At 41.0% G+C, this 26049-nt stretch overlaps 1 protein-coding gene across 3 annotated transcripts in view; it reads left to right on the forward strand.

Moving 5' to 3' along the window:
• The window catches only part of SPIDR (scaffold protein involved in DNA repair), a 199616-nt gene that overhangs the window by 169931 nt on the left and 3636 nt on the right, over positions 1–26049 (forward strand). The window contains exons 11-17 of one of the 3 annotated variants that reach the window (XR_004419640.1): positions 2536–2694; positions 11892–11979; positions 14314–14457; positions 14552–14611; positions 17808–18006; positions 18994–19142; positions 24482–24563. Coding sequence is in view for 2 of the 3 variants with exons in the window: in XM_033075368.1 (XP_032931259.1) it covers positions 2536–2694; positions 11892–11979; positions 14314–14457; positions 14552–14611; positions 17808–18006; positions 18990–19142; positions 24482–24575 (897 nt within the window). In the remaining variant the exon portion in view is untranslated. Of the gene's footprint in view, positions 1–2535; positions 2695–11891; positions 11980–14313; positions 14458–14551; positions 14612–17807; positions 18007–18989; positions 19143–24481; positions 24576–26049 lie in introns of those variants that run through there. The other 2 variants (XM_033075368.1, XM_033075377.1) reach the window with 2 other exon arrangements.

Genomic DNA, 26049 nt, shown 5'->3' on the forward strand with positions numbered 1-26049 from the left:
GGCCGCCCCCGCCGGCATCGGGGCCGCCCCCGCGCGGGGCGGACCCGCCGGTATCGGGGCCGCCCCCGCCGGCATCGGGGCCGCCCCCGCGCGGGGCGGACCCGCCGGTATCGGGGCCTCCCCGCCGGCTTCGGGGCCGCCCCCGCACGGGGCGGACCCGCCGGCTTCGGGGCCGCCCCCGCGCGGGGCGGACCCGCCGGTATCGGGGCCGCCCCCGCCGGCATCGGGGCCGCCCCCGCGCGGGGCGGACCCGCCGGTATCGGGGCCGCCCCCGCCGGCATCGGGGCCGCCCCCGCGCGGGGCGGACCCGCCGGTATCGGGGCCTCCCCGCCGGCTTCGGGGCCGCCCCCGCGCGGGGCGGACCCGCCGGCTTCGGGGCCGCCCCCGCGCGGGGCGGACCCGCCGGTATCGGGGCCGCCCCCGCCGGCATCGGGGCCGCCCCCGCGCGGGGCGGACCCGCCGGTATCGGGGCCGCCCCGCCGGTATCGGGGCCGCCCCCGCCGGCATCGGGGCCGCCCCCGCGCGGGGCGGACCCGCCGGTATCGGGGCCTCCCCGCCGGCTTCGGGGCCGCCCCCGCGCGGGGCGGACCCGCCGATATCGGGGCCTCCCCGCCGGCTTCGGGGCCGCCCCCGCGCGGGGCCGGCCCGCCGACATTGGGACGGCTCCCTTGCGGGGGGTGTTAAAGCCGCAGGAATCGGATCGGCTGCTGCGCGGGGGGGGGCGAAAGCCGCAGGGATCGGATCGGCTGCTGCGCGGGGGGGGGCGAAAGCCGCAGGGATCGGATCGGCTGCTGCGCGGGCGGGGCGAAAGCCCCCGGAATCACGGCGGCCGCCGCGCGGGTGGGGCGAAAGCCCCCGGAATCACGGCGGCCGCCGCGCGGGGGGGGCGAAAGCCCCCGGAATCACGGCGGTCGCCGCGCGGGTGGGGCGAAAGCCCCCGGAATCACGGCGGCCGCTGCGCGGGGGGGGCGAAAGCCCCCGGAAACACGGCGGCCGCCGCGCGGGTGGGGCGAAAGCCCCCGGAATCACGGCGGCCGCTGCGCGGGGGGGGCGAAAGCCCCCGGAATCACGGCGGCCGCCGCGCGGGGGGGGCGAAAGCCCCCGGAATCACGGCGGTCGCCGCGCGGGCGGGGCGAAAGCCCCCGGAATCACGGCGGCCGCCGCGCGGGGGGGGGCGAAAGCCCCCGGAATCACGGCGGTCGCCGCGCGGGCGGGGCGAAAGCCCCCGGAATCACGGCGGCCGCCGCGCGGGCGGGGCGAAAGCCCCCGGAATCACGGCGGCCGCTGCGCGGGGGGGGCGAAAGCCCCCGGAAACACGGCGGCCGCCGCGCGGGGGGGGTGAAAGCCCCCGGAAACACGGCGGTCGCCGCGCGGGTGGGGCGAAAACCCCCAGAAGCACGGCGGCCGCTGCGCGGGGGGGGCGAAAGCCCCCGGAATCACGGCGGCCGCCGCGCGGGGGGGGCGAAAACCCCCAGAAGCACGGCGGCCGCCATGCGGAGAGGGGGAAAACCGCCAGAATCGGAGCGGCTGCCACGCGGGGAGGGGGCAAGCAGCTGGAATCGGGGCAGCGGCGGCACGGGGCAAGCCTGCCGGCATTGGGTCACCCGGAGCGCCAGGGAACTCCCGGAACAGCGGGGCCCTGGGGATGCTGCACGGAGCGGCGGTGGGCATAGCCCGGCCCTGCCGGGTACAGGCAGGCCCGGGAGCCAATGGCTGCCGGATTGAGGCGGGGCCTCGGCCAGCAAGCGTGCGGGAGGAGCTGGGGGCGGAGCCTCGCTGCAAAAAAAAACCCGGTGCGCCTTATAGACCGGTGCGCCTTATCTGATCTACAAAGTTGCAAAATGTGCCGGCTCCCGGGGGGTGCGCCTTATAGTCCGGTGCGCCTTATGGTCGTGAAATTACTGTACCTTCTTAAAATAGTTCCTCTGGGCTTCATACCCAGCTATGAATATACCAATCTCCAGTTTTATATTGTTTGGTTTAGTTTTGTTCTTCTTTAAAGAAAAGTTGATGTTGCACTCTTTTTTGCATTCTGAGGACTCTTTTTTAAAATAAGTGTGAGAAAATGTAATACTTGCTTTGCCAGTCTCAGTGATTATTACTTGTGAAATATGTTGCTTTGCTTACTTCAAAGCAGAATTTTTATGTTTATAAACACACACATATTTGTTTCTGTTGTTGTTCTGTCTTTAGTGTAGAATTCACCTCAAGTAAGGCAAAAGCTCAACTTTCTTTATTTTTAAGTACACAAACCACATAGTCCATAGCAGTTAATTAATCTAATCCCCGGTGCAAGCCCTGTACTCTTTGTTTCAGTCATACTTCTCTACTTCATGGCCCTGTTATGTCCTGAAAATGTACATGAGAAACCCCTTAATGATGTTGGGTTTGTTTATTGATACGTTACTCGATAGGAATTCTGCAGATACTGCAGAGGATAAGTCCTGTCCTGAAGTTTGTAACATCGTTTTCAGAACTTTGCTCACTGGTTTGTTATGAGCAGATGCCAGTGAGTAATGGAGGAATGTTTTGCAGGTTATGCCTCCTTGTCCAGGATGCCTATGGCATGTTCAGTGAAGTGCAGCTGCAGTCCCTGAGTTCCACAGATGACATGGAGCAGTACTGCAGGAGGTGGGAAGGAAAATCTTGCTGCTTAGCTGGAATGAAGATTTTGCAGAGAACTACAAGGGGAAGGTGAGAAGAATTAATGGAAGAACATATTGCTTGCTGTGGCAGGCAAAGGTGATCTGCCTTTTTATTTATTTCTGTGACCAACATTCTGTGGAACAGCTGAACTTGGCTTTGTTCAATCAAATGTCCTCACTGCCACTTTTGGGGCATCCAACTGTGCTGGAGCCAACCATTCTCCAAAATGAACATAAATAAGCTAATGCACAAATACATACTTGGCAGAGTAAGGAATTACTATATGCAGTATTTCATAAAATATTAGTGTTTTCTTCCTCTTCAATAGATTCAGAGACTTAAAAACATTAGTCCATCTCCCTTTCATTGCAAATTTTTTTATTGCACTAAGTTTTTCTCCAGGGCTACCCAGTACAGCTTGGAGTTTCAAGCACATATTTTCCTTTAGTATATGAAGGTTTAATTCTGTTAAGTCTATATGGTTTTAGAACTGCAGTTTAAGTTTCTTAAAACAAAACAAAACAAAAAAAAATCTTGCAAATCTTTAAGTCATTCTTATTTTGGAATAAGAATGTCAATATCTTTATAGAAAAATTCCCCCAGGTAAGTAACAAATTGGCTTATGGTATATCTCAGATTTTGCTTATTCTGTGATTCCTGTTATGTTCTTCAAATAAAATATCTTTAGTCAAGAAAAAAAATTAAATAGATCGATTATCTTACAGAGTATCTTTCTAAGGAGAATGATACAATGTTCTCATGGGGACCTATATAAATATAATTAGATTGGTTCAGTTCTCAACATAATTTATTCGTACAAGCATCCGATCTAGATAAGCCTTTGCTATTAGAATGGCTATGGTATTTCTGCTGACACTTTTTTTCCTGTTGAAAAATGCTGTTTCATCAAAACCAGAATGTTTCATGGAAACATTATCTATTTTGGAGACAGCTTTGTTGGGAAGATTTTTTTTCAGGTCCAGAGGGAGTGAATATTCTTTCTCTCATTCTCATTTCATGAAAACTTTGAGAAAGTCTCATTTTTTGTTTCATATTGGAACAAAAACAAATTTCAAAGCTTTGAAATGTTTAGCAAAATGGAATTGTTGTTTTCAAGCCAACCCTATTCAGTATGCTTTTCTTTTTATGTACTTGCAGTGTTAATTTTCAGAGCCTTTGGATTTTGAGCCTACTTGCATTTTTATGGATCTTTAATAACAAACACGTCTTCTTATTTAATTATTTTGTTGGCTTTTTTTTTTCAAGTTACATTTTTTCCAAACAAATTAAATAATGGCTTTGGAATTCTGGATACAAATGAAGTTTTACAACTGGCTGTTGGTGCTTCCAGTACTCTGCCTAACTAATAAGAGACAGACTTTTTCTAATGTAAATTCTGTTTCAAAGCAGCAGTAACTTACTTCTGGCTATTCTGAGGACGTTTAGAAGACACACTGCTGAAAATGCTGGTGGCTCAGCTGGAGCTGTGCTGGTGGTAACCCTGCTAGGGAACATTAAAAGAAAATGGATATAGTGTAGCTTCAGGGACAGTGCAGCGGTTAAAACGTGATTTCATTGTACAAGATGGGTGGGTGGGGGAATTGTTCAGGGGTTTATTTTTTTCTTAATTGTTTTAGCCTAAGTTCTGCTTTATAACTTTTTATTGCTTATAAGTGTTTGGGACACATTCTAGGTGTGATGGAAACCACAGTAAAGCCGTAGCTGAAATGAATACGAGGGAGTACTTACCCTCAGAGAGCATAATTAAGCTGTAGAACTCATTGCCACTGGATAAATGGATTTCCAGAGCCACTGGTGTATCCAAGCACATGATGGCTTATGCCTGTGAGCGCCCAACCTTGGCTTGCAGCACATGAGTGAGTAAGAACTATGTGGTCTGCCCTACAAGAAAGACTGCTGCCTTTTTTTTTTTTTGAGAACACCAATTACATTTTGGAAGGAGATGGCTTTGAAACTGTTTGCTTCCTGGAGTCTGAGAGTGGCTTTTAAAGTGGATAAAAGGGAAGAAAATGTAGGAAATACAAGGGAAAATTAATGACTTTTTCTGTGTGTGCCTTTGAAGCACATGATCTAGAGAAAGCCAGGAATGGCTAATAAGATCCCATATGTTCATGTTGTCCCAAGTCACATGGATTGTAATCAGAGTGCTTCCTCAGTCCCTCTGTGAGATAGAGGAGATTTGCTAATAGATATAAGAGATTCTCAAGAGTTTTGCATCAATGAACCACTGTTATTGTGCAAAAAATTTTCCAGTCTGTCATCCATCCTCATCATCAAATATTTAATTTGAAGTACTATTTGACATCATTCTGGTAAATGCAATTTGAAAATCACTGTTGTAAGCTGAAGTTTCATTTCAAGGGCTATAAACCAACAAGCCTATGATAAAGAGCATTTTACACCAGGAGAAAACCCAGCTGAACACGTTACTTGATCTTTGGAACAGACCTGTACTGTTAAGGAGTGCTAAAGAAACTAAACACATTTCTTCTCTGATAAGAAAACACTTGTGTTCCAAGAGAAAATGGGGTAAGAACTTACACAACCAATGTCCTGTCTTGACGAAGATCAACTCTGTGAAAAATTGGAATGATAGCAACCTTACATTGAGAGAAACACTTTTAATGTTGAATCTTGGTTTTCAATATGCTTTGACAAGTAGGAGGGTCTCACATAGGTTATTTGAAGGCCTTTTACTGACTTAGGTGGTTTTCAGAGCCAGGCCTATACCCCACATAAAGCCTAAACCATCCCTGCAAGAAATCCTTCCCTTTGCAGTCCAGTAAAGGAAATGGTGTTTCCCTTTGCAGTCCAGTTTCTGGCAATCCTGTAAGACAGAGGGACATGGCTGTCCTCCAGAGTTTCCATGGCTTGTTCAGTGCCTGATTTCCAGCAGTTCTTCTTCTCTCTGTTTGTGAGGCTAAAGTAGGAAGCAGCAGTGTGGCAACTGACTGAACGTGTGTGGTTCAGTATCTGTTTCCTGACAGCTTTTCTCTTCACCCTCTCATTCATACTTGTCACCTAGACTTTCCTCAACTATTCCCTGGACTGCATGCTTAGTATCAGAAAAAAAAAAAAAAAAAAAAAAGAAGGAAGAAAAGCACAGTGGTTTAAAGGGAGAAGATTGAAAAATATTAATTGAAAGGCTGCTGGTGTGCTGGTGGCATTGTCTCCTTAGAAACTCATGTTCTCACCCTCACCCTCCCACTGCCTCATGTCAGTCTTAAATTCAGCCCCTTGAGAAAGAGGATGTGGGATTTTGGGGCTGTGCTGCTAGAGGCAGGAATGCTGGTTAAGATTCCATATGCAGCACATGCAACCCCCCTGGTTTAATAGGTCCCAGGCATGTTTCAGGTATGTCAGGTACAACCAGGAACTAAATGAATGCAATTAGATGCAGGGGCTGAGCACTTGCTAAAATGCCTCAGGAGTAAATAGCCTATAAATTGTCATGGTTCCTGCTTCCTACCAGAAATTAATTTCAATAATCTGAGATAGTCTTTGTAGTTAGAGACCTGTCTTTATCAACAAGTAATACTGATTTTTTTAGCCCTACCTGGAGTTCCACACAGAATGATAATTTGGATTTTGACAGTTTGGGTCTTTTCACCTGATTTTCCTGCCATTGAGTTGTTCTGCTGAGTATAGCAGATGTACCTGCTTCTTCTCTTTATGCTTTCTTATATGTTAGAAATATGAAGAGTTTCTCTCCAGCAGAACAGAAACAAGACAGCAATTTAAAAATGGAGGGGGGAGGAAGAACAGAGGGAGTCAGCACAAATTTTGTCCCTAAATTTAAAAAATGGTTAATATCTTCGAAAGACGAGGCAACTGCTGCATGTAGAGTGCTAAAATCCACACTCATGTTGGATAGACTAAAACAGTTTGATGGATACATCAGCTCATAAGCTCTGGCTTTTTGAGCCAACATTTAATTCATGGCAGGCTGTTTTATCTGTTGCATTTTCTTCTACAGTAAACAGGCTCTGAATATTGAGTTCATCAACCAGTGTTATGTTTTTCTGTGAAATTTCTGCATTTTCAAATAAAGTTGGCTTCTGTTGTTTGTCATTTTAAACTTTCAAATGTTAAGCATTGAAATGTGAAATCTCCCTGTATGTTTGTAGTGGTCACTATTGTGCTTGAGGGTTTTCATTCTTTTCTACTTCTTTTCCTTTTTATTTGAGTCACATACTTCTCTGGCCTCAATTTCTCTAATTTTTCCCCTTTACTGTTCTCTATATACTTTCTCTTCATTTTGTTTTGCCCTCAGAAGAGTGGACCACTGCTAACTGCTGTACAAGTAAGTGTTTCAACTGCTAGACATTGACAGGAAATGCAATAGTAAGAACTCTCCACAGAGCAAGGAGGTCATTACTTCCTTCCTTTGGTTTTCCCTCCTCCAAAAAGACTGCCATCTACAAGATCCACCCACGTCTCTGGGTTTTGAGGTCCCGAAACACTTCAGTAATTTCTGTGGCTGAAAGTTGAGCTTCATTTAAAGCATAATTTCAGTAATCATGTTGAAGTTTTGAATATTTGCATTGTTTTTATATTAATTTCTATGACTGCTTTTGTATCAGAAATGAAGTTTTTTATTTCCTGAATTTTCTGTTCTTTAGTAAACATGGACTGCTGCTTGTATCTTAATGCTTGTGTCATTAATGTATTTAGTAATCAGCATTAGAAAATAACATACGTATATGCATATTGAATCAAAAGTACTTCTATGTTATCATTTCAGTGGTTTAATGTAGTATGTGTAATTTCTAATATACTATAGAAAATTGAATTACTAAACTATGTAAATCATTCAACTGTATAATTCCATATAGATAAACAAAACTTGACGAAGAAACGAGGTCAGCAGCCCTTCCTCCCTGTTTGGCAAAGATACTGGTTTAGTAGGCTCAGATTTTTACTTTGTGATTTTGTTGCTTTCATTACTCAAGACTGAGAAAATGTGGTGTTGCATAGTTTGTACACTGCAAGATCTTAGTAGGTCAGTTAGAGAGAGAGGGAGAGAGCCTACAGTATCAGCTTTATATTTGGATTGCTTCTCCCTTGACAGTTGAAGTTTATGCAGTCTAGGTGATTATTGAGGGATAAGTTTTGCACAGAGAGCTAGGAATTGCTTTATTTTTGAGTTCTTAATAATTGAGACTGACACTGCCAAAGAAAACTGCTTTGGTTTAGACAAAAAGTTTAAGAAGTAGGAGAGGAGGAAGCAGAGAGGTTCCAAGTCCCGAGTCCTCAGAGCAAAGCTGGGGAAGATGTTGGAAGAGAATCCTAACATCTTTCTGTTCCTTGCTGTAAACCTTACATAGTGTTCCTTTTCCCCCTGTTTATGTGCCTTCTTTTCTCTGATATTGCTGGTGTTTTCTCCCTCTCCTAATTTTCCCCTGAGCCTTTCATGATTATTAAAGTTGAAAAATCCCCCAAACCATAAGCCGTATATTAAAAGTTGGATCAGGCATGGCACACACAAAGTTCTTGGACCAGACTGTAGCTGAAACTTCATGCTTTTGAGAGAAATAAATAAAATCTTCTTATTAGGTTATGAAATAAGTTGTCAGGTTAGAATCAGTGAAATGCAGTTTTGAAAAATCAGAGTTGTTTGACTTTTGAAACACAGCTTGTAGTATGAAATAAATTGAATTTCCACAGGATCAGAGATGTTCTGATAGTGTATTAGTCATGTACTTAGCCTGCTTAAGAGTATTTAAAAATTTAAAATTCTTTTAAATTCTTTGCCTGATGTCTGGGTACACAGCAGGCAGTTTGCATTTATGGATACAGAGAAAAGATGTACTGAAATTTAGCATGGAAAGGTTAAGTTAAGAGAGATGTCTTTTGAAGACCTTGGATAATAAAAATAATTAAGGACACCAAAAGAGCTATTTTGCTTATTATATGTATGTACACACACATATATAAAATCTCATTATATATAAGCATAGCTAGAAGATGTGGGTTTATAGAAGAGAGGCATACCTACCTGTCATAAGTTCAAATTTCTGTGGAAATCTTTACTGTAACACTCCAGTGGAGTTACTGGTAGTCTTACTGTGTTGGTGTTAAACAGTGGAAATACACATATTTGGAGTGGGACAAAATTTGTTTCACAAAACAGAGTTAAGCCTGGCATGGAAAGTAGAGAGTTGAGTCTGTCATTTAGAATCTCGTAGATGATTTTTTGTCTTTCTCCTGCTATAGATTGTCTTTTTTTTTTTTTTCCAAAGTTATAGAGTACTACAATAGACCCCTAGTCTCTGAAGTAAAAGAAACAAAAGAGTTATTCAAAATACTTTACATGTTCATTTTTCTTTTTGATCCTTGAGCCTGTTTCTTCTCACTTCTTATTCTGTTTTTCCTTTCTTAGAAGTCTTTCTTTTGTGATCTTTTTTTTTTTTTTTTTTTCCTCCAAAGTAGCTAGTAAAAAGAGCAAAATTTTAACGTTTTTATTTTGTGTTGTGTATCCAGAAAGGCTCCATATGCACATGGCAGCTAACCATGCCCCTTCACTGTAGCACAGAGACAGCTGTTCATCTCTTGTCCTGCCTCTATAGCTGAAGAAGGCTACACATATTGAATAAACTGCACCCATTGTTCAAATCAGATTGAACTGGAGTTTGAGTGTTACTTGGCCAGTGAAGAGAATTAATTTTATTCTTTCTGTGAGAATAATGATCTTCTGCAGAGGACACAATGTCTTTGTCATTTCTCCACTTCAGTGGAGTGCCCCCACTTCATTCTCCCTTCTGCTAAGTTGAAATAAGTGTAAAGAAAGAGTTGACTTTCCTGGAGGTGTATAAGTGGGTGGAACAAGCAGGGAGCTCCCCACCAGGGACACCGACTGATGGAGTGAGAGCTCCAGGAGAGAATATCCCAGCTCATAGACAAGGATCACAGCAGGATGTGATTTGGAACTTGCTAATCCTTTGGTTTGGCTCTGCCCTTGTCCTGACTGGTGTCAAAGAAATGATGGGGCCAAGATGTTCAGGAGTCTTACCCCACACAGCACTGATCCTCTGCCTGCTTGCAAACAAATACTGTCATTTACTATTAATTTAGTGCTCCTTGTTCAAGCAGTAGATGGCCTTCTCCAAAAGGGCACAAAGAATAGAAGAAAATGTCCCATATGTCTTAGATATTCTGACATAAGACAACAAGTTAGAAGTGAGCTAAAGGAAGAAAGGACAACTTCATGTCCTTTGTGAACACTTTGAAATGCATATGAGGGATCAATCTGTGTGAAGGTGTGAACATGCTACAACCAACATGGCTTAGTTGCTCTAAGTTGATAAAAGTGCGGTCTCTGTGCACGGTCTGTGCTGCGTTCGTGTCTGTGCTCCGACCTTGTGCTGTGGGTTGTGTGAGGGAGGCCACTTCTATAACTGCTTGAGTTGTGCAGCAGGCTCTGCTCTCATTTTGAAGCTCTCCTTTTTCATCTCCCGGTTAAGCAAGACCAGTTAGTTCCTCTAGGCATTTGCCTTCCTTGTGTCAGATATCCTTCTGTACAGTACAAACCAGAAAATCTTGCCCTGGTCAAGGATTCAAGTGGTCAGCTTGCTAGAAAGTATATTTAATATCTAGGGAATATTGCTTTGTGTGTTGTAATCTCATCACTGTTAAAAAACAAAACAAAACAAACAAACAAACAAAAAAAAAAAAAAAAGGAAAAACAAAACCCAAACTAAAATTTAAAAAAACTCCAAACACCAAAAGTATCCCATTGTCTCTCCTTTTGCAGGCTTGGGGATGATGCTTTGTAAGTCAGGAAGTCCATTTTTGTAAAAAAGCAGCACTTTTGTGTGTCTAGTCTGTTTATGCATGTGGAGAACACAACTACAGGTAACAACAAAGTCTTTTTAGTCTGCCAGCTTGTTACCTGAATTGTGAGCCTCAAGTTTTATTCCCCAAGATCTCCTCTGAGTTTTACAGCCATAAAACTTCTTGCAGAGCTGGTCCAAAGGCATCACTATTAACACTGAATCACAGGCAGTGAAAAAACATGCTGAGGAGCTCACTGTAGACACCCAAAGTGTCAGGATCCAGAGAAGGACTAAGGAACTGAAGAAATAAATAGGCTTAAGCAGAAGTGAGCTAAAAGCAGAACTTTAAAAGGAAAGTTTCCATGACCCCTTGAAGAGAAGCAGCATATTGCAATGTGCTTCAACCCTGTAAACAGGGTATGTGGTTTCCTTCTAAACAGTTTGGTTTAGAAGCTAATGCTACTTTTAACAAGTTTTGGACTTCATTTTTTAGAGTTGTTTCAGAAATAGTGGTTTTCTTAATTGGAGGAGCAGACAACTTGGAGGCAGTGTGGGGTTAAAATCCAGATCTCTGTGTTTCAGCTGCATAGAACAGGGAACTGGGACAAGATAACTGAGAGCTAACTCAAAAATGCAATCTCTTCGAGTTAGCTATCTGTAGTTGTTTCCCCTCCCTCAACTGCTCCTGCATGTCCGGCAAAGATGTTCCATCAACTCACAAGGCAGGCACTGCACTGCTGCGAAGAACAGCTTGGTTTGCTAAAGAGTGGTCAACACCTTACCTTAATGTGATGGACTGTTAATTTTGTGTTTGTTCTTTAAATGAAAAGTGTGAAACTTGCAAAATTAATAAATACAAACCATAACTGAGTGAGCAGCTGTGTAGGAAGGAGATCATTCTCTGCACATGTACTTAACAAAATCTTGCCTGTTGTTTCTCTGTATCTGGTAATTGCTGACTTTTCTGAAAGCAGTTATGATCAGCTGTCAGCAACAACTAAAAACCCAGCAAAAAGCACTAACAACCAACACCCCCCAAAAAAAGCAACCCAGTAGAAATGAAATGTTAAAAGTAGATCTTTTTAATAGTTAAATAGCTAAAAGCTGCTTTTTAAAAGAAGTTATGCTGCTATCTGTGTCCTTTCCAAGATACCATTTACCCCAGTTCCCCTGAATTCTACCATGTAGCCAGCTGCTTGTGGCAAAGGATTAAACATGACTTGCTTGTCACTGGTTGTCATCCATCCCTTCCCTCCCTCTCCACCCGACAGCAGAAGCAATGGAGATTTAACTAGACCAAATCAAAACCAGCTTCCAGAAAACAAATATGATTTTAAATTGTTTTCATAATCATGCAATGGTTTAGATTACATTTCTTGATGAATCTTTTTAATAGAATGTGTAACACTGGAAAACATTTTGAACCTGATTTTATTGGTCTCTTTGAAGGGCACTGGGACTGTTTAGTCTGATAGACAGTCTGTGGCCTCCAGTAGTGCCTGTAAAAGTTCCCGGACAAAGTCAAGACTCTGAAATGGTAAGTTTTGTTACTATGGATATGAATTTTTTCACTCACAGCTAGTATTTTTGGTGGTGGTATAATCATGTTTACTTTGGGAATCAAGATTCTCTCCCTCTTTTTACCTACCAAGTTTTATTTTGCTGATTCTGACAACCACCCTGACTAACCTGAAGCCCTCTGGATCAGCAGCGTCTTTCCAAAATGATGCAATTAGCCCCTTATTAATCCTCTAGGATAAGATGTCCAGACAAATTCTTCCTCTCTTCTCCTTGCAGGAGTAAAGAGATACTAGGTATCATGGAGGCTGCTGAGAAATCTATACACAAGGGTGTTAACTCATTTGTTAAAAGCACTTTACAGCCATAGGTTTGAAAGCATTTTTCTGAAGATTAACTTCTGTGAAGAAGAGTGACTGCTGGAATCAGATCTCTTACTAGTTAGGATGACATTGACTGATACTTGTTTCATGTGAGGTCAGAAGGGTGAACATAAAAGTAACTATTAAAGATTAATGAACATTTCTGTGATTTTAGGGGGTGGAAAAATATAGAAATGGATTTAAAGTATGTTACTATATATTCACAAAGCTGAAATCATCTGTAATTTTACTTCCATTAGCTTTTGTCTTTGAAAAGGTGTTCTGTCACATCAAATAATTTTGGTAATATGACACCATTTGAGGAACTTCTGGGTTGCCACGTGCTTGGACTGTCTTGATATTCTTGTATAGGCTATTCTTTGGGAAGAAGTTAGTGGTATAAAAATTGGTTTTAGACCAAAGGAGTCAATATGGGAAACAGAAGAGAAAACTGGAAATAAACAAGTTTCAAAACCAGGGAATACTGAAGATGAATATGACTAGTTATTTCTAAAGTCCAAGAATCTTTCGTCTGCAATGTAGACTGTTCTTTGCATTGTCCAGGGGTTTATATTGAAGAATAAAAAGCTCAGACCTCAGTTAAAAATAAAATCAAGACTGAAACTGATGAAATAGCTGTGCTCTATTTGATTCTCCCTTTCATCAAAATGTTTTGGAAGTCTCAGAGGAATGGATGGGTTTGTGCATTAAAATAATGTGGGCAACAGAATGGGAATATCTATGGCTGAGGCAAAGCTCTTAAATGTCATCTAGTGTTGTTATGACTCTTGTTATTTCTTCATTTTTTCTGTTTTATTAGCAACCTAAAAATGGAGGAAACTTGCCATAATAATGTAATTTACACCTCTGTCGTGTGTTTGAAAGAGAAATTAACTCCACAAAGGACACAACTTACATTCTGATGATCCATGGTTTTGGCTGGGTGGAGTTCTTTCTATTGACATATCTTCTTCTGATACAAACAGCATACTTTTATGCACAGTTTTATGGAAGCAGTTTTATACATCAATGCATAAATAATATTGCCAACATGATGATAATGTTGTTGGGAAGTGATCCGTGGAACGGATTTCTTTTGAACTGTATGTGCTTTCAAATACCTACTTTGGTGCTGTCAGAGGCAAACAGAGTTTGGGTATCAGCTTCCTTTTGTTTTTCTTGAAGCAGATTCTTTTTAATGGGTGGGCAACTGTCTTTAATATATTCTATTTCTTATATTAAATTAAATGTTTTATTGGTAACAAACATTACTAAAAGAGTATATTACCATATTTGCAATAAAAATTATCTTCTAGCATTGTCTTGTCTTTTCTGAGAAGTCTTTCCAGCTTGGGATTTCTCTAAGTGGTGATTGATAAAGTTGTTACGTCATGGTACTTTTTAAGGGGAAAAGAAAAATCTGGCATACCACAAAGGGAGCAGTTCTTGCAGCTCTTGCATTCCTGTTCTTCATTATCTCCTTGTGCTGTCCTGGATTTAATTTGGCAGCTTTAAAAGTTCGGCAGCTGTTTACTATCACAAAAACCCACCCACATGCAAAAGTCCCCAAATCTCAGAAAAGCTATGGATGTGTTAAAAAAAAAAAAAAATCAACAAAAACCCCAAAAACCACCACCTAATCAATGCACTCCTACCACGTAACAAAAATACACAAAGCAACAAAAAGCACCTTGAAATAGTCACTGTGTTTGCCAAGTGTGCCAAGTTATGAGTTGTTTTTCTGATGAGCATCAATGTTAGATTATGGAAAGAATGATACACACAAGCTGATTTCACTTATAACTTGTGACTGCTGGTTTATTAACTGAGCTTCTACATCAGAGTCCTTGTTATTTACCATATAATTTTGTTTCCCCATCCATCTTAAAATGTAAATTGTTTTGTTCATTTTGCCTATTATTGTAAAACTTGACTGGCTAAATTAAAGTGCCTTTTTTATGGTCACATTTCTTTTTCTTATTTTTTAATAGATGACAACTGATCTTCCTCCTCCCAGCTTCTGTTACATTCTTACTGTTCAGTCTGGTGAAATACATGTGGAAGTGGATGAGGAAGAACAGATTTCTAATTTGTACCAGCCACCAGCTGTTCATGGTCTAAAGGAAATTCTTCGGGTAATCTGCTTTACAAATCAGATAAAACATACATTTTACCACTGGATTTCTGGTACCACAGTTGTCTCATTCCCTACTTTTGTGCTATTTTCAGATCGATGGTTGTAACGAGCGGTGTAGCTTCTGGGCCCAAGTGCTGTATCGAAGGCTGCAGGTAATCTTTTTACTTATCTAAGAATTCAATGTAGAATCAACGTAATGTTTATGTGAAGAAAAGTAATCTTGTTTAGGGGTAACCCCAATGCCTGGATTGTCTTCAAGAGATGTATGGGCAGCATTATCACCGTGTCTAAAATGCTTGTGAAAGGTAAAATGAACTGCATCACCAGTTTCAATGCTGTTCAGTCTAGAAAGTGAATTATTCCTGAATAACTTTCTATTTAACCAGATATAATACTGCACTCTGGAAAGGGAGCTCGCAGGAGGTTAGTTGAGGTTCGATTTATGGCTGAATGCTGTCCTTAGGAACGTAGCAAGAAACTCCCAGTCAACTGGTTATTGGGAATAGAGTGGAACAGATGATGGTTATATAAAAATGCAGTTTTGCTCTTTTCATGCAAGTGTGTGGGTGATTTTCATTGACTTCCATAGAAGTCCCTCAGGCAAATTTGGCTTTTATGGTCCAGTAAGTAGTAAAAGGGAGGAACTCTTAGGTAAATACATCTGCCATCCATACTGTGCCGGAAAGCTTACAATTATGTTTTATTTGTTTCTGAATGATGCTACAATGTTCTTTCATAATGTTGCTAGCTCCCTTAGTAGTTAAAGCAATTTTTTTGTTGCTGATTTATTTATTTTTTCCTGGCGACTGTATCCTCAGTACAGCCAGCGCTGAATTCTAGCAGAGAATAATTTGCAATTGTCCATCAGCTCCACAAGGAACAAAGTGTGAATCAAAGCATATGAACTAAAGACAAAGAAATTCCAGAACGGCCAGCAAAATAGCTGGAGATGCTTCCCACAAGTTTGAGACATAAATTTAATTTAGGTCTTGCCCTTTTGCTTCAAAAGCCAATGAATTATGATTTAATTTTTAGGCAGGGAGTACTTCTAACTACTGAGATGAGGGGTATCTCTTGTGTTTTCTCCATGCTGCTTGAGAATGTAACAGAGTATTTGCAAACATGGAGTTAGGACTAGCTGGATGGGATCTTTAGTGTGCCAGCAGAAAGATGGACACATACATGCGTAAATTCCTGTTTCCAAGAAACCTCTTCTAGTGAAAAATGAAATAAAATTGCAGACTAAGGGTCTCCCAGCCAAACATTTTGAATTCAGGAATGTCTACATCTGAAATTCTGATGCGGGTTATCAGTATTCTTGTGTAAAAGCACTTCATCACTGAATTAGAGAAAAGATGAAGCATGCAGGAACAGATGTGATTTTGAGGAATGGAATATTGAGTAGCAGGAAAAAAGATCTATTTTTTTTTTTCTTGCTCCTACGAGGTTTATTAATTCTTTTTTTAATGGTTATTCACTTGCTGAACTGTAATTTTTATGAGTAAACAACAAGAGTGCTCGTAATTTTTTGAAAGTAATGATGGAAAAGCAATAGAAGATGTTCTTGTGATGTTTAACTTTCTGGATAACTGCTATAGAAATATAAAGACCTTTACCTGGTGCTAGTGTATCACTTGCCTAGTCCTCCTAGAAGATCACAAACAGCAACTTGTTTCCTGCAGCTGCCTTTGCCAAGAGAATGTACCCTTCGCATGCAAAATCACCAACTTGTAATAAGTGAGGAAGGGACAATGATTTGGTTTGTTTTGCAGATTTATTGTTAAATAATCTGCTGTGTGAGCTAATTCACATGTACCTTAAAAAATAGTATTTACTCTCTGTAGGTACAGTATTAAGTATTTGATTTAATATGATTTAATTTGTGTGAAGGAGGAATGGAAATACTCTTCTTTTATTAGTCAGAATCTGAACTGTGGTTGAGAAGGAATATGAGGAAATATATTCCATCTGTGGTTAAGGAGCTGTCCTTCCTTATAACTCAATCCTGCTGCTATTTGTCTGTTGTGTCCTCTCTGTTCAGAACAAATTGTCACACATAGCAAGATGATGATTTTATACTAACTTGTGATTTTTGCTTTTATTATTATTTACTTTTTGGATGCTTTTCCTGAAAGACAGCTTTTAATGTGTTAGTAATTCTCAAGGGACAGATGTAAAAATTCTTTCTCTGATGCTAATGTCCTAATGTTATCTATGCAGAGGAGGTGCCCAAATGTATGTAGTTACTAGGCAAAACAACAACATCAATAGTGCAATAGCAGCATATGCTGTATTAAGGCATAACTGTGATGTCTGAGCTGTGAATTTTTCCACTCACTATTTACAATTACCTCATTTGCTCTAAGAGCTGCAAGCATGAGCAGAAAGCCAGGTTTACTGTGGCTGATGGTTTCAAAGTTAGAGTTCAACCAAAGTCAAAATACTGGGGGTTTTGTTGTATTACCTTCTGCTACAGGCATGCTGCTCTGAGAATAAAATGCTACATGTCTCTCCAGGCATTATAGTATTTAATTTTCAGTTAAATGTTTTAAGCATTAATTTTTGATCAGCCGACTTAAAATTAAAAAGAGTAACAAAAAACATTTTAAATTTATGAAGTTATTTAATCTTAGATATTTTAAAATATTATAATCTAAAAATTTGCAAGTTTCTTGCACTGGTAAACATGAAATATGCTTTGATATGATATTTTTATACTGTCTAGGGCAGAAAACTTACACTGTCATTGCAGATTCATATATCTCTTACTTAGGAGTTATCTACTTCCTTAAGTTTATGCATCATTTGAATATTTAGGGGATATTTGTTCAACTGAAAGAAAAAGCTCCACTTTGCAACTTGGTTATGCTATCTGATAGCAAACCTAGAAAATGTTCCCACAGAGGAATAATGTTAGTAGTAGAAATTCTCTTTCCTCATTTTTTAAGACTAAAATTATGTAAGTCTTAAAAAACCCATCCAATTATCTTTTTATTTATACCATGTATATAGTATAAATACATAATACATATTTTTTTTGAAAATATATTTTCAAATCCCATTTACACTCCAAGAAAATTATGATAAAGCATGATGGTTGACTGAGGTAAAGCCAAGAGTCCAGAGAGTCAACCTCAGAAAGTTAATTTAAGGTAGAGATTTTAATGTTTGTATCTGAAGTAAGGAATACCAAAAAATTCTAGTAAACTTTTGACTCAAGCCCTAACTGTAATAATTTCTGACAGTTTTACGAGTTATTTGAATATGAAGATGTTTAGTCTTTCCTTCTACTGAAAAAATTAACAATTGCAGTCCAAATTTGTGTCTTTTTTTTTTTCCTAATCGCAGACAAAGCACAGTGTTCCTACAGATCAAAGAGAAATGTTGTTGTTTGTAACTGACTCCTCACTACAAAATGTGGCTCATGGGATTCCAAAAGTTGTTGCTGTGTCAGTCACTGCATCGTGTGTTCTCAGTATGAAAATCATAGAAGCCCTCAGTGCCGGCTCTCAACTTGTCTTCTTCAAGGATGCTCTGTGGGGAAATGGTAAGCTTTGCACGTGGTTTGGGGTCCCACAGAAGCAGCACCCTTATCTCTGACACCACAGTATGTGACCTCCAGCCAGGTCACGTTCATTATCAGATGAAGATGAGACTTTGCAAGTTTGGGATGAGAAATTTGAAAGGGATTGTAATTTAAACTTTCTTTTAAGGTTTCTTTTTCTGTATTTTTGGCTTGATCTTGAAAGTGAAGGAAAAATTCAGTGATGTTGCTGTATGTCCACCAGTATTACTGTCAGTCTTCTCTGATGACTGGTTAATCTGATGACCAGTGTTAATCAAATCTGTGAGGTGACAGAAGGCTCAAAAATTTTAAGAAATTTGCATGTCCTTAGATAGAGAAATTTTACAAGCTTTCCTAAACCACCTTAGCTGCTAGTCTTTGCTCCCATACAGATCATGAAATTAAGATTGTTCGCTTTGCTTTCATTTTCAGTCACTCCTTTTTGAGGTTCAAGTTTGGTTCTGTATGGTGACTGCAGGGCTAGTTCACATCTCACACCTTCAGTCACTTCCAGAACGTAAATGAATTAGCATACAAAGCTGTGCAAAAGCCTGTGTGTCCTGAAGCAAAAATCTCTACTCTGGAGACATAAAGAATTTCATGCACCTACTCTTTGTAATCTTTGAAGCAAAGTGAGACCACTGAAGGGGTGCCCATGCTTACTATCAAGAGAGCAAGATGCGATGCATGCTGGGTGGCATCAGACTCTTTTCTGGCATGTTCTAATTTTTAAATTTCTTTATCTTCAAATTCAGATTTCTTTTTCTCCCCGGGAGCTGCAAAGTGTAACAAGAGCATGGTGCATGTATCGCTGAAAGCAAAATATTTTGTCATTGAGAAAACCTGATGGAGCCTATTCATCTGTTTGGTAGCTGGCAGAGATTGTTGTCTTTATTGGCTGTGACAATTAACGTGGTCACCTTTTTCCTTGTTACTGTACTGAGTTGAAATGTCTTTTTTGGCAGGTAGGATTATTTGTGTTGAACGTACTGTTCTCTTATTACAAAAGCCTCTTTTGTGCTCGGCTGCCGGTGCTGACCTCAGTGAGCTGACTGGCCCTGTCAGACTCGATGAGCTGGATTCTACAACACAGGCCAGCTCCGTTTGTGCTCTGAGAGGTTTGTATGGCCTTGCCTGAAATGAATGCAGTTAATTATTTGTGCTCACTTTAATCTTTTGTGTCTTTATATTGATTTCTTGCTCAAACAGCGTGGAGGGATAAAAAATGCATGGCATTGCTGTGGGTCATTAGGATATTTAAGATTTTATGCTTCTTTGTGGGCTCTGTTTGTCTTTTGCTGGCCAAGCTCTGCTCCCACTCACTCATACCCCAGAATAAATGTTTAATGCACAATCTGTTTCATTATGTGCCTTCCTTCACTGTCTTCTTTCAGGAGCCTTATGTTCACGCCAGCCTTGTTGATGTTGGCAGCAATGAGTTATACCAATATTTTTTGGGCAGATTGGTAAGATATGTTACCCAGATCTTGAATGGTAGGGGTTAGTGACTGATTTCCCTGGAGCTTTGCTGCAGTAGGACAATTTATTATTTTACCATAGTAATTTAGTATGATGTGGCCACTATTTGCTCACCAACCACTTTGGATCATAGCTTTGTCTAATATCTTGGTCTTACCACTAACCATGCAGAAACATTTCTCACTACAGATTTTCTAGTGTTTCCAAATAATGGATGTATTTTCTAATGTTTCATCGAGACAGCTTCTTAAACCTCCCAGTTGTACAGTGCCTATGAGGAAAAGTCCTTAAAAGCCCAACAACTGCTCAAGGCTATTTCTTCCGTAATTAATTTAACTTGTATTATTCCAGTAGCACTTGTAGAAAATTCTTGATACACTTTTGCATTTACACCTTCACTGGAGCATTTGAAATTAATTTTAAAATTACAGCAAATAATGGTTTTCAAATTAATTCTTCAGCGGTAATGTGATAGACTGAGAAGACAATTTGAAACCAAGCAAAGCCTGTACTAAACATACCTGCTGCTATGGCAGAGCCACAACTTAGCAGTGCCTCTGTGATTAATTACTGAGCACCTTGCAGTGACAAATGTTGAACAGCGCATAATGAAAACCAAGCACAACTAGAGGCACTTGACTCAAAGCCTTGGTTGTTATGTACATCTTGCATTGATACAGCTACTTGAAAACTGTTTCTGTTACTGGGTGTGAAATACTTTTTGACTTTTTATTTAACCTCTCCAGTAGTTATGTTAAGAATTCTCTGATGTTAATTTTGTGATTATGAGAAGTGCCTGTGTTCTTTTTCTCTTGTTGACAGTGTTCGTAGTAGGATAAAGGAAACATCTTTTGTCCTTCCTTTTCCCAGCACAGCAGAGAAAGTACACCTTTGTGATCTGTTGTGTAAACAAGAACTCACTTCACACACATGCGAGATGTCATGCTTTGCCTGTCCTATATTACAGGTAGAAGAATGACAAAAGGAGAAATTAATCCTACAACCTTGTCTTGTTTAATCTGAAACTTGTGCAAGGTAGCTGTTATCAGTATGCTCTCAGACCTGAATACCAACACAGAATATAAAATATCTTCTTTATACTTATGCTGCTGCAATATATAGATGGAAACTCTCACTTTTGTGTGTATTGAAATAATTTAATGCCATTCAAAAGACATATTCACTGGTTTGGGTTTCAATTAGTTAGTGCCTACATCTTTCTGCTGAACTAATGAAACTAATAGCATTGACCCTACTTTTTGGGTGGGAGAATATACTTTTAGTGCAGTAACACACAAAGGGACATGCATCATCTCTGAAATTCAGTCACTGTCTCTTATCTCCTAAGTCAGAGAGTTGTTAGTCAGGCTTTCAATGAGAAGCAGTTATTACCTCATTCATTCTTGTTTCTGTGTGCATCCTCTCATTTCTTGTACCTTTGGTCATCTATGTGTGTTGCTCACTGGCATCCTCCCAGCTAGCAAAGAGGCTGCAAAGGCTTTCTCTACCCCTTCTTGAAGGAGTGTGCCTTCCTGCTCCTTTGAAAGAGACATCTGAAGTTCCCCCAGTCCAAGCTTCTGCTTAAAGCTGGGCTGTGAGCAGCTTGGTACAGCTCTGGACTGGATGTTCTTCAGAGGTTCCTTCCCCATCAAAATAGAAAATGTTCTAGTTCAAGCAGATGCAATGAGTTTGTCAGAAATCCTTGTTTCAGGGAGATCCTGTCGTACCAGCTCTGGGATAATGGAGTGTGTTGCTCTTCAACAGATGAGTGAAAACCTATGGTTGCTTTCTAATGAAAAGTTCATTCTTTATTGCAAGATGAATCTCTGGTTTTCACCTGTGATCTTAGGGTTAATAGGTTTATTTTCTTATCACTATGCATTGCAGAGTAATTTCTGGCCTCTTTTTGCTGTATAGTAGCAGTCAGGATGACTTACATGTTGACAGTTCATGTGGCACGGAACTGCTTTTCCTCTTAATCATGCTTTGAGCAAATTCTACTTAGTTATACCACATATGATATGTGGGAATATTACTTGATTAACGCTATTTGCCTAGTATATGACTCACCATCTGTGATTGAATTTTGACGTCAGATATTTTCATATTTAAGCCTTTACTCAGGTGTATGGGGTTTTTTCAGTTTTCCACTTAATAGTGGGACTAAAATGGGGTCAGTCACTTTACCTAGGTTTCCTTTATTGATTGAATTTTTGCCTTTCCTGTCCCATTAATGAGGATAAATGATTGGAGGGGAAAAATCCAAAACAACACCTCCATGTTTTGATTGTTTCAACCACAGTGTTCCTTGGCATTCCACATGGCAGACCTGCTTTTCCAGGTGTTGTCCTATTGTCAGTCTCTTCTTAATGGTGCCAGTCACAACCCTTAAAAATAGAGTCGAGGTAAAAATCGAATTTTGGCTATGTGCATTTTCATTTAAAAGAAGGATCTCGTGGAAATATCCAAAAGGTTTGTGTATGTCAAGCAAAATGTAGTCTTGAAAAAGATGTACAGCAGTTCAGCATTCTAAACTTGAGAAATCACTTTATGTATAATGCACAAGACTGTCACTAGGTTACTGCTCCAGTTGCTGCTTTGAGTTGGTCTGACTTCAGTGGTGTCTGGTGTTTTTCTCAAGGGGAGTCTACATTATTATCAAAATAATCTTCTCCACTAGACATAATCTCATCAGTATGATCCTCATTGATTTTCTTCAAATGTACTTGCATTGGCATCTTGCAGTTGGAATATGGTACACAGCTGGGAGAAAGTAAAAAGGTTTGGAGAGAAAGGGGATTTGTTTTGGTTTTTAAATTATTTTTTATTGAAGAAGGAAACATACTCAGCAAACTAATTGGTAGATTTTGAGGAACAAGAATAATAAAATCATAGAATCTTTTAGGTTGAAAGGGATCTTTAACATCATCGAGTTCCAGCGTTAACCCAGCAATGCCAAGTCCACCCCTAAACCATGTTCCCCAGTGCCACATCTGCATGTCTTTTAAATACCTCCAGGGCTGGGGACTCCACGACTTTCCTGGCAGTTGTTCAAGTGCTTGACCACCCTTTCAGTGAAGAAAGTCTTTCTAACATCTGATCTAAACCTCTCTTGGCGTAACTTTAGGCCATTTCCTCTCATGCTGACACTTGCTACCTGGGAGAAGAGGTCAACCCCTGCCTTTCAGGCAGCTGTAGAGAACAAGAGGGTTCCCCCTGAGCCTCCTTTTCTCCAGGCTAAAGAACCCCAGCTCCCCTTCCCCAGCTCCACTGCCCTTCTCTGGGCTCACTCCAGCACCTCAGTGTCTTTCTTGCAGTGAGGGGCCCAGAACTGGACTTGAGGTGCAGCCTCACCAGTGCTGAGTACAGAGCAATGATCCCTTCCTTAGTCCTGCTGGCAACACTGATGCTGGTGCAGGCCAGGATGCCATGGCCTTTTTGGCCACCTGAGCACACCTGGCTCATATCCAACCAGCTCTTGACCAACACCCCCAGGTCCTTTTCCTCTGAGTCACTTTCCAGTCACTCTTTCTGTGGCACTGCCTGGGGTTGTTGTGACCAGAGTGTGGACCCAGCACCTGGCCTTGTTGAACCTCACACCACTGGCCTCAGCCCATTGATCCAGCCTGTCCAGATCCCTCTGCAGAGCCTCCCTGCCCTCCAGCACATCAACACTCCCATCCAACACTTCCAGCTTGGTGTCATCTGCAAACTCACTGAGGGTGGACTTGATCCAGATTATTGATTAAAGTGTTGAACGGGACTGGCCCCAATACTGAGCCTTAGGGAACACCACTGGTGACCGGCCACCAAGTGGAATTAACTCCATTTAGCAGTCACATCATTCAAAGAGAAACATACCTGTGGAAACTCCCAGTTTATCATGAGCCCTGAAGAATCAAAATTTAACCAAATGGTTAAATAGAATATCTAATTCTGTCAAAGAAATTCCTGATACTTTGTTGTACGCTTAGAAATTGGGTCATAAATGTTGTATTTGAGAAATGACTTTCCAGATCTTCAGACTCGTTGTCCTTTGAATTCCCAAATAAAATGACAGTTTAGTTATTTAGGTGTAGCTCCCTCCTTGTCCTAGGAGAACCAGAAAAGCAAGGGATTAACACCTTGTCTGGCAGTCCAGACACTGTAAATGCTCCATAGTCTCCAAGGCTTTCTTCTATTGAATGGGGTACAGAACCATGAGATTCTTGCTCAACAGAGGCTGGATTTTTAAGTCTGTAGTTCTGTTGTACTAGTGAGGTTTTATTTTAGTGTAATTTCATTCTTACAGGTGAATATTTTTCTCTATAAATAATGCTCATAATTTCAACATATTGTTACCATAAAATATAATACATTCTTTATTGGCTTCTCATAAAATTCTGAATATATTTTTTCTTGCCAAAACTAGCGAGGCCCTTTTTATTAGTCCAAAGTATCTTTGGCATCCCTTTCTTACGCACACACTTAAGACTGTGAGCCAGATATAATCTCTGTTAAATCTGTATAAATGAAGAATAACTCCATTGTTAGTGGAATTTAATCTGCATTGTTGTTTTCAGAAGGGATTGGGGCTTCTTATTGGTTTGTATTTTCTAAATATCAATATCAAGCTATTCAATCTGATGATTTTTATAGCTGTTTATTGCCAAGAAAACATCTGAGGACCAGAAAGAAAGCAAACAAGCAAAAACCAATCAGAAAACAGTAAAATCCAAACCAAAAGAGCAGAGCCTGTTTGGAAAGTTAATTGCCAATTATCTACTTTCTGGTATTTTTAGAATGTAACACTCTGCTGTACTTTCATCCCTTGTTGGAGGGACAAAGGAGAAAGGGAGTGAGATTGTTGGAAGAGCTGATTCTTGCTCTGACAAGTCTTAAGCTGTGGGTCAGAAAGGTTCAAACCTGCTGTGAAGCCAAGTGTGACTGTGTTTGCTGGTTTAATGTTAGCATTTTGTAAGAATTCCGTGTTCTGCAGGTACTGTTGTTGGAGTTAATGAGAGCACTGCTTTCTCCTGGCCTACATGCAACAGATGTGGCAATGGAAAGTTGGAAGTGTGTCCCCAGGACAGGTGAGAGTCAGCATGCTCCAGAGCACTCCAGGTGTTTTGTAGATGTAGCCATAACAGCAGTAGGTGATGCAATGATTCCTGCAGGCACAGGCTGCACTTTGCTCCTTCCTAGAGCTAAGACGTAGTATTTTTATTGCTGATGAACTGATAAAACCTGCAAGGTTACATTAATATATTAAGAAAGATACAAGTAGATATGAAATTGTTTGATTTTGCAGTTACTACTTTTTTTTAAACTAATCTTGCTTATAAAGGTTTCATAGCCCACTGCATTGAAGTATTACTTTTAATAAATATTCCCATAAACTACAGGTCTGATTTTAAGTTCCTTTAGAAGTGCATGTGTTTGTGTGTCTTGCCTTGTTAATCTGTGTATCCCCAGCTCACCTCATTTTTATACTGGGCTTGATCTCTGCTACAACTTATCTAACTATGAAAGAGTTGCATTTCAGACCTATTAAATTCTAAATTCAGACCTATTAATTTCTAAAAAGGATGTTGAATAATTCTGGCAGTGTGTCTGTCCTGAATGTGAAGACTGAGCCTACAGGACCTGTTGCCACCTGAAATGCTGAACCTGTGTCACACTGACATAATTTTGGAAAGCCTCCCCTGCAGCTGCCTAGCCAGCTTGTGCTTGCAGAGTGTGAGATACCTGGTGGAATAAAAACCCAAGGGATAGGAGTCAGAGTGAGAAAGGAAAGAAGGAAGGAAGGAAGGAAGAAGGAAGGAAGGAAGGAAGGAAGGAAGGAAGGAAGGAAGGAAGGAAGGAAGGAAGGAAGGAAGGAAGGAAGGAAGGAAGGAAGGAAGGAAGGAAGGAAGGAAGGAAGGAAGGAAGGAAGGAAGGAAGGAAGGAAGGAAGGAAGGAAGGAAGGAAGGAAGGAAGGAAGGAAGGAAGTTAGTTCTACTGAAAAAGCTTACAAAAAGCATAAAAAGTTGGGTTAATCTTATTCAAATAGATAATATTTTCCTGAAGATGAGAAGATTCACCCTTTATGCTCTGTTGTACAAAAAAGGCTGAAAATCAAAACCAGATGTTCTGTATTGTACTGTCATGCAAAAATAAGGATGTGTCTCTGTTCAAATAGTAGTGTAGTCCAATTAAAAAAGTATCTCACCTGTGAAGGACACTTTTACTTCATTTGGAGAACAAATGAAGTATCAATATTTGTTTAAGAAGTGCTTCCAACAAGCACTTATAGCTGAGCTTAATTTTGTGCATGACTTAAGTGTGCACTGAAAACATTGAACGTTTGCTGAATGAGGGCCTAAGTCAATAATTCACTTTGGCCAAATCTATACTACAAATTTTCTTTTGCCGTAATTTTTAGGAGGTTATGAGATTAATATTTACTTAAGTGGGGTGACTATAAATAGCAACCTCTCTCCATGCTGCCAGTAATTATAAAAGGAAGATCCTTTTGCCAAAAGAGTTTAGGTCCTCCAAGAGAGTTACTGCCAACAGAAGAGTTCT

Source organism: Catharus ustulatus, chromosome 1 (genome assembly GCF_009819885.2).
Source record: "Catharus ustulatus isolate bCatUst1 chromosome 1, bCatUst1.pri.v2, whole genome shotgun sequence".
Classification (NCBI taxonomy): Eukaryota; Metazoa; Chordata; class Aves; order Passeriformes; family Turdidae; genus Catharus; species Catharus ustulatus.